The sequence below is a fragment of the Zosterops lateralis genome (assembly GCF_965231275.1).
Source record: "Zosterops lateralis genome assembly, chromosome: 1".
In the NCBI taxonomy this organism is placed as follows: Eukaryota; Metazoa; Chordata; class Aves; order Passeriformes; family Zosteropidae; genus Zosterops; species Zosterops lateralis.
The window spans coordinates 146255071-146273242 of NC_139762.1; the positions used below are offsets into that span (position 1 = coordinate 146255071).

At 43.3% G+C, this 18172-nt stretch overlaps 1 protein-coding gene across 1 annotated transcript; it reads left to right on the forward strand.

Annotated features, from left to right (window-relative positions):
• Positions 1-2135: 2135 nt before the first annotated feature.
• UTP23 (UTP23 small subunit processome component) lies at positions 2136-6117 on the forward strand. Its single transcript, XM_083870864.1, has 3 exons — positions 2136-2589; positions 4551-4725; positions 5612-6117. The coding sequence occupies exons 1-3, from the start codon at positions 2402-2404 to the stop codon at positions 5996-5998; spliced, it is 750 nt and encodes a 249-aa protein (XP_083726990.1). The 5' UTR covers positions 2136-2401; the 3' UTR covers positions 5999-6117.
• The last annotated feature ends 12055 nt before the right edge of the window (positions 6118-18172 follow it).

The following is an 18172-nucleotide window of genomic DNA, read 5'->3' on the forward strand; positions in this document are numbered from 1 at the left end:
TGCGCCGTGCTTGTCCAGGACACACAGGTCCATAAAAATCCTGCTGGGTCAGAGAGTGTACGTGGATGGATTTCAGCAGCCAGAAGCAACAAACCCCAGGTACCAGAGATGTCTGGATTCAACACCTCTCAGAAGATCCCTAGGCTCATTTTTTAAAAAAATCCACTTTACAGATGGCTCATGGGAAAGGAATATGGTGAATTTTAGTTTATGCAAAATACTGTCAAAATATGAAAGAAAATGCTGAAAGAACTGTACATTTCTGCACTGCAATAGTGATCTTACAGGCATTATTTTTAATGTTTTAAATTTATTAAAAATAAATTTTAAAATAATTTCATAAATACAACCTATATGATTGTACTGAAAGTAGTTTATCATGCAATTAATGCCATCTTCTGACCAATGAAGGAGAAATCTGTGCTGTGTTTTGCCTGCTAGCCAGCCTTTTGAACATATTCCACTATACCAACTGTATTACAATTTGCCTGTAATGATACTATTTACCAGGGGAACAGTATGTAATTACAATGGTATTTAACCCTAATCTGGATTATATCTTACTTTCCACTTAGTTCAAAAGCTAGTTCAAGCTCTTATATACTTGGGGTTTTTTTCATTTTTATCTCCATTCTGAAATAGCAGCTGTTTTCACTGGAGATTCCTCATTCTAGTTGTAGGCATGGAAAGTGCTCTTAACATGGAATAACTGCCTGTCTTTGGGCAGTTACTTAGTTGTCAACACACAGAACGTGAAAACAAACAAGCAAAAAGCAACTTGAAGAAACATAATTTCTCTAGTAAGATTTTACTTTGGAGTCTTGCTGAATTTTTTTGTCTAACATCTTCAATAATGAAACTGTGCAGTTAGATAGGTGAACTGGATCATCATGGCATTATGGAAACACATCAGCTACAGGACTGAAATTTAATGAAGACTTTTATACATAAGACTATGTCTAATAACGAATTCAACATGTCACTTGGCTCATAATAAGGCATATATCCATGCATGTCCATGATGCCCAGTCCCCTGAGTACATGATACTGAGCACCCTGCACAACTGTCCCCTGAAGATATCTGCAAAGAAGGATTTAATGGCAGAAAAACACCATCAACAGCACAATTGGACCCATGGAAAATATTCTCAATCACCTGTCCTCTGCACTTTTTATCCTAAGTACTTTAAAATATTTTCCCATGTAAACATTTCTATTTCTAGAATAGTAATTAAATCCTTTATTTTTCACTTTCTCTTGACACTAACTAACTTGCTTGAAAGCACTTATTTTCCATGTCTAATTGCTAGCAAAAAGGTCAGTGTGACAGCTGGGTATTTGCTTAAATGACCTTAGAGTAGCCTGACTGATTACTACAAACTGGTAGGTGCCTGCCATGGTTTTGCTTGCAGCACAGTTGTCCCAGGCAGAAAGATATCTCCTGTGGAACCTGCATAGCAAGACAGATGTCTCCAATTACCATTTTGATGGTGTTAAGGTATCACATCCTCTCGCCTGCCTAAAACGGGGGCATTAAGTTTGGTTTCTTAATCTGGTGTGCTCATGTTTTGTGTTGGATAGGGAGGAGTTTCTGCTCTTTTTCAATGACAGCTGTGTCCCCAGATTGCAGCACAATTAAATCGTCATGGGGAAAAAAATAATTAAAATGTAGAATATGCGCTTTTCAAATTGGTTTTGTGCACATTGAACTTAGACTAATGTAGTGAACAATATAAATGGGCACTGACTAAGTCTCCCTCAGTATTCCTAAGCCTTCCAGGTAACAAGTGTCGGGATGAGAGGATGTAGTGTTGTGCCAGGAGAAGTTTAGATTCGACATTAGGTGATATTTTGTAACAGAAAGGGCAATTAGCCATTGGAATGAATTGCCAGGGAGGCGGTGGAATCACCATCTCCGGAGATATTTCAGACTGAACGTGGCACTCAATGCCATGGCCTGGCTGACAAAGTGGTGCTGGGCCCTGAGCTGGACTCCATCACCTCAGAGGGCTTTTCCACTTGGATTCATCCTGTCTGCTGACGAGTGACTGAACTACAGTCTCTGCGACACCAGCTGTCATTGTATCAGTACAGCGAACTAGCAAAAACCAAAGAAAACTCCTCATTTCCAATCTCAGCAAACAGCAGGAGCCAGCACAGGGGCCACGAACCGGCCCTGAGGCCACCCGTGTGTGGGGCTGGGCCCTCCGGGACGGGGCAGCTGTCCCTGCCGGGCTGGGCTCTCCAGGGACACCTCGGCTCGGCACGGCCGGTCCCGCCTCCCTGAAAACACCCCAGCTCTGTCCCGGCCGGTACCGGCTCTATCCTATCCCGGCTCTCCGGAGGCCCCGCCCGGGCCTGTCGCATTTCCGGCGCTGTCTGGGCCGTTCCGGGCGGCGCCATGGGGGTGACGAGACAGAAGCACGCCAAGAAGATCATGGGCTTCTACAAGAACAACTTCCAGTTCCGCGAGCCTTTCCAGGTGCTGCTGGACGGCACCTTCTGCCAGGCGGCGCTCCGCAACAAGATCCAGATCCGGGAGCAGCTGCCCGGGTACCTGGAGGGCGCGGCGCAGCTCTGCACCACGCGGTACGGCCGGGGGAAGCGGGCTGGGGGCTCAGGTTGGCTTGGCAGGAGGTTGGGGGCGGCCCCATACCCCGCTGCCTTCCCGAAAGCGGCACGGGGTGACCCCCCTGTGTGAGGGAGGCCCGGGTTGGGGGTCTCTCCCCACCCGCAGGGAAGAGCTCTCTCCTGGGCCTGGAGGAGCTCCTGGGGCTGCAGCCCGCCACTGCCGGGTTGTTTCCCTTCCCTGTTCGCAAGGGATGGGCTAGACAAAGACCTGGAAGTAAAACGTGCATGCTACAGGCTGAAGCTTCCCCCAAGTTGCCTTTGTTGTTACTTGATTATGTGTGTTGTATATATTAAAATGCAAAAATGCATTGTGTGTCTGCAATAACAGAATAGCCAACTGCCCACTGTGGAGGCAAGTGGTGAAAATCCCATGAAGAGGTATACCCTAGGCTCAAAAAACACACTGAGCCTTCTTGCACAGCCTGTGGAACTGACGTGCAGTTCTACACAGTTTAGAATCATGTCCTTAGCTGTGAGAGGTTTGGGAGTTGCTTTGATCCAAACTCTTCCTGTTACATTGAAATGTCACTTCTTGCTTCTTTATTCAGCACTATCTGTTGGTCACGTTTACTAGTTTCCACTTAGGCCAGCTGAATGGATATGTTTTGTCTGCTGTCAGAGCACTGAGTTGCTGAGACAGCACCTCAGTGTTATCAAACGAGCCTCACAGGGGAAATGAGCTCGCTGGATGTGCCCCCCAGGGGGGAGAATCCCCTGCCTCTCCTTGCTGCCTGTGCTGCTTCTGATGAAGCCCAGGACACAGTTGGCTTTCACATTGCCAGCTCATGTTGAGCTTCTTGCCCACCAGCACACCTCCCAGGTCACTCTTGCCAGGGCTGCTCTCAGTCCATTCTCTTCCCAGTATTTGTGCTTGGGTTGCACTGACATGTACAGGACCTTGCACTTGGCATTGTTGAACTTCATAAGGATTACACAAGCCCATCTGAAACCTCTCCAGGCCCCTCTAGATGGCATCCCTTCCCTCCAGAGTGTCAACAGCACCACACAGGTTGGTGTCCATGGCAAAGTTGCCGAGGGTGCACTGGAACCACTGTCCATGTCACTGACAAAGATGTTAAACAGGTCCCAGTACCAACCCCTGAGGAATGACGCTTGTCACTGGTCTGCTGAGTCACTGAGCTGCTTACTGCAACTCTTCAAGTGCAACCCTCCAGTCAATCCATATTCACCAAGTGATCCAGCTGTCAAATCCATGCCTCCAATGTAAAGACAAGGATGTTGTGTGGAACAGTGTGAAAGGCTTTGCATAGGCCCAGTTGGGTGACATCTGTTGCCCTTCCTTATCCATCAGCACTGTAACTCTGTCACAGAAGGCCACCATATTTTTCATGATTTCCCCTTAGTGAAGCCATGTTGGTTGTCACCAGCCAGCTCCCTTTTTTCCTCATGCTTTATATACTTTCCAGGAGGATCCTCTCCATAATCTTGCCAGGCACAGAGGTGAGACCGACTGGCCTGTTGTTCCCCAGATCTTTTATTTCCATTTTTAAAAATAAATTAAATTTTTGAGTTTTATAATAAGTTAATTTAAAAATAAATTAAATTTTAAAAATAATTTTATTTGTTAAGTAGTGGTTCATATGCTCAGTGGTATCCAAACATAAATTTAAGGACCCAACATTGTCACTGATGTGAATTATTTTCAAATCATTTAATATATCTTAATTTTATTACTGGTTAATCATGTTTACAACCAAGGAAACCTTGCTGATGTCTTCAGATGGGCCATTGCTTTCAGAGTTCTGGGTGCCATTTACAAACCATAGAGCCTGAACAGCTGGGCATTGCTGATTCCTAAGTAACTCACATCAACCTTTTCCTAAGTAACTCACATCAAGCTTTGTTGTAAAAACTGTGAGGATTTTTGGTTAAAAATTACTGTCTCTCTCGTTTTTCAGATGTGTTATAAAAGAACTTGAGTCACTGGGGAAGGCACTGTATGGAGCAAAATTAATTGCCCAGAGATTTCAAGTTCGAAGCTGTTCTCACCATAAGGATCCTGTGAGTGGTTCAGCCTGTTTACTTTCCATGATTGAAAATGGCAACCCTCATCACTACTTTATTGCTACACAGGTAAAAGCTTGTGGGAAATGTAGCTCCATTTCTTTTCAAGTGATGCTTTCATACCTAAAGATAAAGCAACCTACAGTAACCTCGATTATGAGGTTTTTAAATAGATGGTGGAAATCAATCATGTAAAGCCTTACTTGCTCTTTAATGTATTTCCTAATTATGAAGCAGGGAATCTTTTCTCTTATTGAACAAGTAGATTTTTTTTTACTTTGTAATGATATTGCTTAGTTTAGCTGAAAGTGTACAAAACATACTGACTGCCTATTGACGTGTAAAAAACAACTTGTGAATGTTAATTTGCATATTGCTTGTGTGTGCATCCCCTTCCCTGAACTGCTTTGCAAAGTAGTCTGAAAAATGAAATTAAATGTTAACATCCATATAATTTCAATCTTAAGAAATTTTGAACTAAAGAATAAATGACTATACAAATAAACAAGGCAATTTTTTCTTGGGTTTGTTATTGGGACTACATGTATAAATGATAGACAATATATATAAAATAGTTTGTAGTAGAATCCTTCATAGTTACATAAGTTACATGAGTTTAAAAATTATTTATTACAGAAAAAAATACGTTATTTCTTGTGGTGTGGTGGCCTGCACACAAGTGAATTGGGACCTTTTCCTCAAGAAATGTATGTATGCATATACATTCAGGAAAAGAGAAAATGTTGGTAAATTTTGCATCAGAAGTACAGCTAATCAGGAGAGAAAATGAAATTTAGTTGCTCTGAAAGCCACTGCCATATATATCTGCTAGATTAAGTTTCTTATCTTTTTCATAATGTAATTTATCTTCATAGTTTTATATTAAGAGTAGGTTCACTTGAATTGCAAATACCATTTAATCTGAAAATATTGACTAAAGTATTTAATTTTGCAGGACCAGGACTTATCAAACAAAGTGAAAAGGAAGCCTGGCATTCCTCTCCTCTTTATTATTCAGAACACTATGGTGCTAGACAAACCTTCTCCTAAATCTTTGGCGTTTGTTCAAAAGTTGCAGTCAAATCAGCTTGTTCCAGAGTACCAAAAACAAAGTATTGTGGAGCTTAAAGAGAAAGAAGGACTAGTAAAGCAAGAAGGTGAAAAGAGAAGGAAACGCAAAAGGGCAGGTGGCCCAAATCCTCTCAGCTGTCTGAAGAAGAAAAAGAAGAAAACACAGGAGGGTCAGGAGCCTTCTGCTGAAAAGAAGAAAAGAAGAAAAAGAAAACGCAATAGAGTTAAAGCAGAAGCCATGCAGTCAGTGCAGAAGAATGAAGGAGAATAAACCCACCTTTGTAGACAACACAGAACTTGAACATTGTTTGAACTTTGTAAAAAATGATAAATTAATATGCAGTCATATGAAATTGAGTTGTTAATATTAAAATTTATTTTTATGAGGTGCTACTGTTTATTGCTGTATCTTTGCATTTGCTGGTTATTGTCCTAGTAATTTATTCTGTTATTTAGTATTGGGTTTGTGACAAAATATTTAAGAACCCTCATATTTCATTCTTCTCTCCAGCATCATGGTCTGTGTTAAAATTCACATGCTATGTAGCAGTTTTTCAGAAATGCACCTTGGCTTCCATGTGGATTTTGGTGGGATATTAGACTTCTTTCTAAATCAAGGTTGCTAATCTTAATAAAACTATTTTTACAACTGGCCTGTTAGAGATTATGAAACTGACCTAAAATAAGACAATAGCTTATTGATCTCTGAATACAAAAGTCAACTCTTGCAAAGAGACCACATGCCCTCAAATTTCTCTGTAAGTACCATGTGAACCAAAATGTCTCTGGTGTTGATCTTTCTTTATTAAGAAAATCCCAGAGGGTGTGCAATTGTGTTGATATTCCTGACGTTATAAGGGCATATCTACTTTTGCCTATTTCACCTGTAGTTCATTCTTTATTTTTAATAGGAGAAAATGCAACTTAAAAACGCTGAGTCAAGGCACTGGTAGCATGTAATGCTTTCTCAGTATAGCACAGCTGTGCAGGACTCCTGGAATACAAATAGTTGAGAGTGACGGGACTTGGGCCCTGATGACTGTTCTGCTGTTCTGTTAAGGTCAGGAAAAGAACAAAACTGGGTTGGAGAAGAGCTGTGGTTTAACCCCAGCTGGCAACTCAGCCCCATGCAGCCATTCACTCACCTTCCCCTGCACTGGGATGGAGAGAATCGGAAGGGTGAAGTGAGAGAACTCCTGGGTTAAGATAAAGACAGTTTAATAAGGCAAGTAAAAGCCGTGCAAAGCACAAAGAGTGCAGAAAAAGGAATTCACTCACAGCTTCCCATGGATAGGAAGGTGTTCAGCCACCCCTAGGAAAGCGGAGCTCCATCAGCTGCAATGGTAACTTGGGAAGACAAACACCACTCCAAACATCCTCCCACTTTCTTTCCCAGCTTTATATGCTAAGTGTGATTCCCTATGCTATGGGATATATTGGGTCAGCCAGAGCCCTGCCCTGTCCCCTCCCAACTTCTCCCACTCTTGCCTACTTACGGGTGGGATGAGAAGCAGAAAATGCCTTGACCCTGTGTAAGCACTGCTCAGCAATAACAAAAACATCCCGACACTTAAGCACAAATCCAGAAACAGCTACTGTGAAGAAAACTTAACTACCCCATCCTAAAGCAGCACAAGGAGTTTCCAAAATGGTTTTAAGTACCTGATTTTCTATAATAATTATTGCTTCCTATGCCTCCTTAAATGTTTGGTGGCATTAGAGTCTGAAGTGAGCGACCAAAGTGACAGATAGATGTGTGGCATAGCACATGCTGTGGCATCAGTGTGCTCTCAGAGTGTTCCCAGTCATCTCTTGCCAAATTTTTAACTTTTCTCAATGCATTTCTTCTTGACTTAGATGTTGAAAGCTTTCTGCTTCTTGACCTACGTAGGTTTAAGCTGTGTGTTCTAAACAATTCTTTGGCCTGTGTAGCGTGCATTTACTAAGTAGTTCTCTTGCATTGTCCGCAGAGGTTCTTGAATGTCTGGAGTACATAGCTGTAATGTATGGCACTTTCTGTTGTCTTTTCAAATTATATAGACAGTTGTTTCACAGAGTTTGAGAAACCACCTCGAGTGATGGGAGTTGGCCAGTCTTAGCAGACTCTGCAGTGTTCCCTGTGGCCAGCACAGGGAGGTGCATGGTGTGCCCTGCTCACAGCACAGGACACTGCTGCTGCAGCCCCAGCCCAGGCCTTCCCCACAACACAGCTGTTAGGAGCAGATTGTGCCTGCATTGTTCTGTACGAGAGACCATAAGTATGTTTGGAACAGGCTGTGAGAGACTGAAGCAGGGAAGGGTGATATAGTTAAGATGAAAGCTTTAATTGAAATTTCAAACAGTCATGCTCAATGTGGTGTTATTTCCATACTGATTGCTGAAGTGAGTCCTGAGGAGAAATTAAGTATCTCCTAGAAATACCTTAATGCAGCGTATTTGTTTGATGTATATTACCTTTCTCAAGCCCCTATACCTTCACTTCTTTGGGCACAGTCCCATATTAATGTAGTTTTGCTTCCCATTCCTCCATAAACATTGCTTATATTTCTTCCCCTTCCCAAAACCCACCCACAGACATCACTGCTGTAAGTAAAGCTTGGAGCAGACAGCAGAGGTGGTTTGCCATCAAAATCTCATTCTCAGCCAAAAGTGTATTAAAACCCAGTAACTACTAAAAATACTGTTGTTAAGAGTAAAGCAGAAAACACCCTAATTATACACAGTAGTCCCTTTCAGTGTCATTGAAATACAGAGCTTAAATACACCTTTTTTTAAAGACTGTGAACAGACATAAACTAATTTCTGTAAAAAAAAATAGAGTATTTTAACAGTCCTCTAATGACACTCCCACCTTCAGGAATTTAAAACAGACTTTATCTGTATTTGCTTTGCATTTTAACACAAACTGGCTCGTGGTGCTGCCATTGGGAAGAACTGGAATACAAAGGGAGTGAGCTCTTGAGAGGAAAAACCATAAAATTTTTCTGCCGCATACCTGCAATTCTCCTCCTGCATGGCAAGTAATTTGTGAGCTTTGGGAGAGAGCTCCCACCCGGGCAACAAGCAGAGACACTCAGACCATGTGTTTCACCGCCTTGAAATCTAAAAGAAGCCCAGCTAGTTTCCAAGGGAAGCAAGCCCTGCAGGCCAGAGCTGGCTGTGTTTATAGCCCCAAATCAGTAACCCAAGGGCAGCCGGTAACACCGAGTGCGGCTGACACCAAGCCCACTGTGAACCTTGGCAAGTCCCTCCAGGAATTCAGCAGTGTGAATCTCTAGAAGCATCCCTAGGCCTGTGAGAAACACCGCTGTGGGAGTACCCACAGAGCCAACTTTGCTGTCATAGGTGTTCAATCCACATACTGCCCAAAAAAGCCACTGCCTTATGTATCGATAAAATGTCTGGAGTTGTGGCCACAACTCTGCTATAGACAGGGTTTCCAACATAACTTTTCTCATAAAGTTTAGGATTGTTTTACTCTAGGGTGTTAAACGGACTGGTTTCAGAAGCCAGAGGTAAATTAAAAGGAGCTTGACCAAAAACTTCTTGGGGGCTATTGATTTCCTCTCTTCTCAGACGGTATAAAAATATACCCCAAATCCAAGGCAGCAGCTCACTAAATCAATCTTTCTTTCTTTCTTTCTTTCTTTCTTTCTTTCTTTCTTTCTTTCTTTTTTTTTTTTTTTTTTTTTTTTTTTTTTTTTTTTTTTTAAAGACAGGGAAATAACCAGTGTTGTACAATGCAATGTATGCTACAGAGTATGTATGTGCAGAGTAATAGAGGAAGAAAACAATAATACATCAGCCACAGTCTGCAGGGCATTAATGCTGAATTTAGGATGGAGTCTCATCTACTAGCAGCAGAAGATATTTACCTAGACTGCCTGCCAGTTCAATTGGCTGGATTTATATGTTAGCGTGATCCGGTACTGTACAATAAATCACTCCCTGGGCATCTGTTAATGACACTAAATAGATGAGTTAATTAGAAGCTTCTGGATCCTGGGACGTTTATGAATCATTAAAGTAAATATGAATATGGTATGACTTGAAGAATAAATACATTCTGGTGGTGAAAGGAAAATAGGATGTCCAGATCACTCCTGCTCATTTGATTTCAGCTACACTGATACAGCGTGAATGACTTCTCCATCAGCTTTATAGTGTTCCCAGAGTTTCTTGAACATGTTCTGTCAGATACAAGATGAAGAATGTCGGAACAATACCATTATTTATATTCACTGCATCTTTCATATAGAAGTTTCACAAACAGCTACTGTATATTTCATACCTCTGTGTGGGCGTAATATCTCACACAGGGAGCAGCCAGAGATACGGGAATGAACAAATAAGAGCCCCAGCAGGTGTTATCATTTACAATTTAAGGGAGAAAAATTGCAGTGTTCCGAGAGAGAATGACAGAAAGCAAAAGTTTTTGTACCCAGAGAGTCAGGAGTGAGAGAGAGACTGCGCCTTGTGATTTAGGAACAGCCTAACTAATGCCAGGAAAGGGGCTTGTGATATATTTCTGGTAATTATTATGTCTGTGCACTCCAAGCCCCAGATTTGTCTCAGAGAGCTCAGCTGTCTGCGCACAGAGGCAGTCATTTTGTAAAAGTTGCTATAGCTTGTTATAGAAGAGACTGGCTGGGCTCCCTCGGGGGGACTTTGTTTTCTGATTTCTTCTCCTGTGGTTGAGAGGAGAGCAAGCAGCTGTGCTTTGTGTATGGATACAAGGAAACAACGAAGTTGTTAACAAGGGTCCAATTAAAAACAACCCAGAACCCAGAGCTGGAAGGAAGAAAAAAAGCCAATATATTAGTCACTGAGATTTAAAGAAACCAAGGAAGAGATGAAAAATATATATGAGGGTTTCACAGTGTTAACTGGAGGAAAGAATTGGTCAGCAGTGAAAGGTGAACCAGAAATGGCTCAGCAGTCAGGGAGAGTAGGGAAGAATAATAAATCATAAACAAGTTATTAAAATCATTTTCTAATAACCTTAAGAAAACCTTATTATCCTTTGTGGCTCAGCTTCTGCCTTTTCAAAACAGCGAGCTGAACTGACTAAACCACTCACAGATCCTGTGCTGGTAGCCCAAGAAGTCCTGCAGAATGTCAGTCTCATGCCACCAAACCCTTTGTGTCTTTATGGTTTTTCAATATCACTTAGTTTGCAGCATTGCAGGTTTGCAGCCAGATCATTCTTCTGTAGAGTTTGCCTGACCTTGCGCGTGGCTCACTGCCCAGCATGCAGATATTACATCCAGGAGCAACCCTACTCATGCCATTACTGATAGGGTTAATTGCTCCTGAGGGTATTTACAGCAGTACTCTGGGATAGCCAGCCAGCACTTCTGACATGGGATGGGTTCTTTTTAAAGTATAATCTCCTTCCAAGAAGTCAGTAGGGGACCCCAGAAGTTTCTTGGTGCAGTCTTGACTTCTGGTTGATACAGAATGATCTTTTTGCTATGTTAATTCCTCTGGGGACAAAGACGCTACTGATTTGACTCTTTAGGATGGATAGTCTTTCAGACTGTCTTGGAGAAGTGCAGGAAATTTTTCACTTTGTGAACTCACACCCACTTCGACAGGCAGAAAAGACGAAGAGAACACTTTTCTAGAATTCCTGACTCCCCCTTTCCACCCTGACCTTTCTTTCAGCTCTGAAGAATACAAGCAGGGCTGTTCTGGGATGGTCCAAAAATTTGTTTCAGCCAGCATCAGGCCTCCAATAGTGGCTGAATATTGCTCTCAGGCATAGAATGAAAATTGACAAAACATCTTCTTGGTGCTTCCCCAAATGACTTTCCAACTTTCTGAGAATTTATTAGGGGATTCCTGTCCCAAGAAAAATGTTTTGTTTTTAACAGCAGACAATGAATTTCTGTTTCACTAATTTGTTCAATCTCTCCTTGAAACCATGTAAACTTTAAACCTCTAATTTTCTGTGACATGGCATTGCATAACTTGAACACATCTTATGAAAAATACTTTCATGTGTCAGTTAAGAATCTACTTCTTACCAGCTGGCCTTTGTAATGGGTAAAAGTTTAAGCAGTCATTCCTTAGTCACCCTTCCCATGCCACTTGTGACTGAATAGGCATCTGTGATATTTCCCCTCATCCATCTCTTTTCCAAGCTGAAGTACTTTCTGCATCGCAAGCAGCAGTACCTGAAAGGAAAGCACATTTCAGCTTAGTCAGACACACTTGAGAAAACCATAGTCTCTGCCTTCTGATGGGTGTTCTTCAAGGAAGAGTGTGGACAGGAAGAGTCTTGTGGGAAATGGTGCAGGACAAGAACTCTGCATACAGCTCTTTGTTTGTCACAGGCTTCATGGGTGCCTGAGCTGAATGCCACTGCCCTTGAACGTGTCTGGGCTTCTTGCCCATGGAATGACAGTGTATGTGCTTCCCCAAGCTCCCAAGCTCTCCAGAGACTGGCATCACTACCATTCACAGCTCAACTGGCTGCTGTGCTTATACTGTTCTAAGACCCCAGTCTGCACCCAATGCACAATAAGTCCTAAATATAACTGAGCTGCACACAGGCTTAGGATTGTATCCCTGTACCTTAAAATTAAGATGTAAATGATAATTTGAGCCCAGGCTGGAAGGGACCTTGAAAGATCATTTTGTACAACTTTTCACAGAACAGGGAGCCTAAATGAGATTATCTAGCACCCTGTTCAATGATGTCTGAAAAACCTCCAGTAATGAGGACTCCACCCCATCCCTGGGGAGGTTGTTTCACTGAATGATTGCTCTTTGTGTAAAAAACGTCTTTTTTATGTTGATATGAAACCTCTTCCAGTGCCACTTGTTCATGTTGTCCCTTGTATTCTCCATGTGACTCTTAAACTCCCTGGAGTCTGAGTCCAGATGATCAGACTTCTTTGAGTTTCCTTGGGACTCAGCCCAATGGCGACTCAATGGAGAGAGAGAGACAGCTTCGATCCCGTTGTCAAAAAGGAATTTTAATAATATCAAAATAACAACCAATAAGGTTGTTATTGGACTGAGGAGTACAAGGGACAAAAGGCAAAATGCCAAAGATTGGTCTAGACAGAGGTACTTACACACTTCAGTGTGGGTGGGGAGTTAAGGTGGGGTCTGAGGGAAGGGTCCAATGGGGACAACGATTAAGAATATTAAAAATCTTGCCCCAAAAATCAACTGACGCTGTTTTACATGACAACAACACAGACTCTGAACTTCAGAAGGCTGAAAATAACTCCTTTATTTTTGGGATGTGTCTCCCTTTTATACTATTTTACGCAGACCAACTGGATTGGTGAAACAAAGGCAAACCTCTTCAATCACATTGGTCAGTCCCAAGGGACATCAAGAAAAAGTCCCTCCTAGGAAAAGAAATTAATAACATAGGTACAGTTTACAAAAACATTTCTCTTGTTTACAGAAAATTCCCTGGGAAAAGAATTTCAGAAAACCAAAACATCTCAGGCGTGAAACCAGGGCTACAAATCAATCTATGATAACACAGAGAACCAACAACTTTCTGGTAACAATTTGCATAGAGAGCATGTGAATAAGCCTTTTGCTTATGGCACTGAGAATGGGGTTTCCCAAGGCACTTTTCCCAGGTTCTCTTTTTCTTCTCTGGGGAAACTGCCCTCTACATGGCTCTTCATGAAGAGGAAGTGTCCTCTTGTAGCCACCCTTTAAACACAGTGATGAGCTCTCTCTAAGCTTTCACCAGGGAAAAGATACCTAACTCTTTCAGTCATCCCTCACAGAGCAGGTTCTGCAGCTCTCTGATAATCTTCATGGCCCCTCTGGACCCTCCTCAGTGTGCTTACATCTTTCTTGAATTGTAGGGGCCAGAACAAGACACACTACTCCAAGTGCAGTCTGAGAAGCACTGAGTGGGATGATGAAGTCCCTACCACTGCAAGTTAAGCCCCTGCAGATGCAGCCTAAGATCCAACTTACCTTTGTGGCTGCAGCCACACACTGCTGACTTGTGGTCAGCTTGTCATCCACCAAGACCCCCAGATCCCTTTCAGTGATGCTGCTTCCCAAGCACAGATCCTGGACTGTTCTGGGCCCTTTGGTTATGTTGTTCCAGGAGCAGGACCTTGCACTTGTAAAACTTCATCCAGTTCTTGCTCTCCCAGCCTGCCTAGGTCTGTGATATATCTCTCACTTCTGACATGTCCCCCTCACCATCTAGTTTGGTGTCATCAGTAAACTTGTTGAGGCTGCTTTCAGTCCCATCATTCAAATCATTTATGAAGATGTTCAGCATCATGGGGCTCAGTGTCAATCCCTGGGGGATCCATCCCCAATTTCCATGACTTTCCAAATATATACAGTGGCCTTGCACTGAGAAGTAGCTAATTTCCCTGCCATTTTTAGCAATGGTCCTGTGTCTTACCTGTGATTCTGCTTATTGGTCATGTGTCTGAAGATCTGCAGACCCATATCTTGTTGCTCTTGACATCTCTGGCTAATTTCAGGTCTAGCTGACTCTTAGTTTTCTTGACTGCCTCTTTGCATGCCCTGCCATGGTTCTGGTAGTCCTCAAAGGCTACATGGCTGCATGTCCATAGCCAGAATCTTCCCTCAAATCCCTTGTTTGTATTTTTATCCCATTTGTAGGCCTTGCCTCTCAGAATAAATGACTTTTCAGAATATGGGTTGCCTGCTCATATTAGATTTTTTTGATTAATTAAACTGGATAGTAAAAAAAAAAAAGAGTTCTGCTTCATTGTTAGAATGCCCACAGAACTGCAGTGTTCCTTTTTTCTTCATGTAGTAAAGAAGTCAGATTTATTGTTGCCCTAAACACAAGCAACACCACTGGTGTCAAGCTTGAGTCAGAGATGAATTTGCACGAAGATTGGTGCTATCAGAACCCAGGCAGGCTTGCCAAGCTTCTGAGAAAAAGATAGTAAAATTAAAATGGGGATATGGCATTCATACAAATCACCACATTATGCCAGACAGTGGAATTTTCTTCTATCTATATCTATCTGGCCTTTTGTGATTTCTGAGGGACTTGTTTTCAAGTCTGTATTTACCTCTTAATGATAGTGAGAACTAGAACATTGTTATTATGTACGCTTGACAATATAAAAATGGTACACAATTAGCTTCAGTTATGTAGAGTATCTGAAGGCCGTTTAATTTATTAGATTTTCACTTGGTTCCTGTGTGTAATGGACTAGGAAAAGGTAAGAAATAAGGCTGTATAATTAATCTGAAAAAAAATCTTGGTTCCTCCCCCCACTCCTTCCTTTTCAACTAATGAGGTTTTTTATTATTATTTTTTAGGGTTGTTGCTGCTGTTGTTGTTATTTATAACTTATTTAGTTATGTGCTTTAGAATAATTTTTGGTGGGCACTTGCCAGTTTACTAATACTCACTGCCCACTACCTGATGGTGTCACAAGCACACCATCTGTTCACTTGTGCCTTCCAGAACTCTCTGAAGTAGATAGCTGACTCAAGCTGCAGGTGGTAGGATTGCTCAAAATGCATAATTACCAAACTTCTAAGTGACAAAATTTTTTTTCATGTATACTTTTATAAAATCACATTTGATTAAGGCTTTCTCAACTACCCTCCAGTCATACACAAGCTTCCCTCCACCACAGACCTATCTGATATCATTATGCTGAAGAAGGCAAATGCCCTGCTCTCACATTTTTTTCTGAAGGATCTCTCAGCATGATTTTTTTTTCAGGCTAAAACTGTATATCACAGTCCCTGGACACATTTCTCATGACATTGTGCTCACCTGCCTAGTGATAAGCACCACTTTTTTGGTATATTTGAGTATATATTTGAGTATATTTCGGTATATTTGAGTGTCCCATCTTGGCTCATCCTTCTGCCAGATTGTGGATGGGAGACTGGATCTCAAAGCCAGGAGCCCCCATGCAGAACCTTCAGTGCTTGAGGCTTGGCTGTTTCGTGGCTGCTGTGCCCTTCCCTTTGGTTACTAATGAATTAATCCCTGTTAGAATATGTTCAAAACAGAAATCGCAGCTGGTCATGATAACAATAATAACAACAACAATAATAAATTCTATTAAAACAGAAAAAAAAGCAATATTCTCGATAGTGGATATTTCTACCAGCTTTTACTTGAATTCTCTGAAACATCCAGTGTTATTTCCATGACTGGAGATTAATTTCTGTGCCATTATTAAATGTAGCCCTGGAGGAATTAATTGCATATGTATCTCATATTGAAGTCCTATTTATATGATCAAGCAATCTGGAACAGATAAGCCCCTTCTTGGGAAACCTCTGCTGTTTGACAATATTTGCCTTTGCCTCAGACAGGTTAAACCCCCCGAGACCCCAGGAGCTCACTAAAGCACCATTTGTAATGCAGCGTGACAAATCCCGGAGCCAGGGCGATAATCTCTGCAAACTCTGTACAAACAGTCCCTGAGCCTCAGCAAAAGTGATTAATGGGCTCTGCGGAATCAGCATACGGCCCTCTGCATTAATTACTTGTGAAGGACGCTGCTCCCTGTGGGGAGGCTGCCAGCAGGGCCCATGCCTCAGCTCTGCCCCACACACCCTTGTGTCCTGCTCCACACACACTTGTGCCCTGCTCCACACACCCTTGTGCTTTGCTCCACACACACCTGTGCCCTGCTCCACACACACCTGTGCCCTGCTCCACACACACTCATGTCCTGCTCCACACACCCTTGTGCTTTGCTCCACACACACCTGTGCCCTGCTCCACACACACTCATGTCCTGCTCCACACACACCTGTGCCCTGCTCCACACACACCTGTGCCCTGCTCCACACACACTCATGTCCTGCTCCACACACCCTTGTGCTTTGCTCCACACACACCTGTGCCCTGCTCCACACACACCTGTGCCCTGCTCCACACACACTCATGTCCTGCTCCACACACACCTGTGCCCTTCTCCACACACACTCGTGCCCTGCTCCACACACACCTGTGCCCTGCTCCACACACACTCGTGCCCTCCTCCACACACACCTGTGCCCTGCTCCACACACACTCGTGCCCTCCTCCACACACACCTGTGCCCTGCTCCACACACACTCGTGCCCTCCTCCACACACACATGTGCCCTGCTCCACACACACTTGTGTCCTGCTCCACACACACTTGTGTCCTGCTCCACACACCTGTGCCCTGCTCCACACACACCTGTGCTCTGCTCCACACACACTTTTGCTCTGCTCCACTCACACTTGTGTCGTGCCCCACACACACTTGTGTCCTGCTCCACACACACTCGTGTCCTGCTCCACACACACCTGTGCCCTTCTCCACACACACCTGTGCTCTGCTCCACACACACTTGTGCCCTGCCCCACACACACTTTTGCTCTGCTCCACACACACTCGTGCCCTGCTCCACACACACTCGTGCCCTGCTCCACACACACCTGTGCTCTGCTCCACACACACTCGTGCCCTGCTCCACACACTTGTGCCCTGCTCCACACACACCTGTGCCCTTCTCCACACAGACCTGTGCTCTGCTCCACACACACCTGTGCCCTGCTCCACACACACTTTTGCTCTGCTCCACACACACTTGCCCTCTGCTCCACTCACACTCATGTCCTGCTCACACTGGGTGCTGTGGATGAGAGCAGCCTCCACCAAGCCCGGCTTTGGAGTGGGGTCAGGGAGAGCAGCTGGAGGGACCGGGCTGGAGGATTTGTGGTCCTCCAGGAGTGACCTCGATATTACCTCTCTGCCATAAATGCTGTGATTTAAAATGCACAGACCCTTTTGTAAATTACTGCAGCTCTGCTGCAATGACTGAAACCGTGCCAGTTTATCTCCAGGGAAGATCTAAGCCTAAACGTTTTACAGAGAAAGAAAAGATGAGGAGAGAAGCAGGTATTTATCTTTCCAGTATGTTCTCTGGGCCTCATCCAAGGGGAAAACTTTTACATCTTGTCTCAAGTCTTTCAAATCCCAGCTAGGGGGATTTGGTTAGAGACCCCCACGGAAAAGTCTTAATGAATTTACCATGCATTTTTTCTAATTCATTAAAAATACGTCAAATCCAGTAAAGCACACTAACCTGCCTGTATATTTTCCTCTTCTCCCACAGAAGTCTATGACAACAATACCATGGCCTACCCAGCCCTCTGGGGTTACTCAGTGGTGGCCCAGCCCCAGCTGCTCTGCCAGATGTGATGAGTTTGTACCCAGCTGGCTGAGCCCCCAGTCCTTAGACCATGACAGTGATTTCAGCTGGAGGAAATAATTCGGTTATTTTGACTGTTTGGTGTCATCCAGTGACCATAGAGGACTTCACTGCACTTGGACAGGAACAATATTGATAGTACTACATCACGAGTGGAGCTGGAGTTTGACTAGGATTTGATCCTCTCTCCTGTAATAGCCTGTGCTGATGGACATCAGAAAGAGAATCTTTCCTGGCCCTATGTTATA

Bases quoted from the DNA above. Each gene is read 5' to 3' on its own strand.
- UTP23 (XM_083870864.1), top strand. From the start codon at position 2,402: ATGGGGGTGACGAGACAGAAGCACGCCAAGAAGATCATGGGCTTCTAC. The intron at 2,590-4,550 runs GTACGGCCGGGG...CTCGTTTTTCAG, and splicing joins GCGCAGCTCTGCACCACGCG to ATGTGTTATAAAAGAACTTG. The intron at 4,726-5,611 runs GTAAAAGCTTGT...TTAATTTTGCAG, and splicing joins ACTACTTTATTGCTACACAG to GACCAGGACTTATCAAACAA.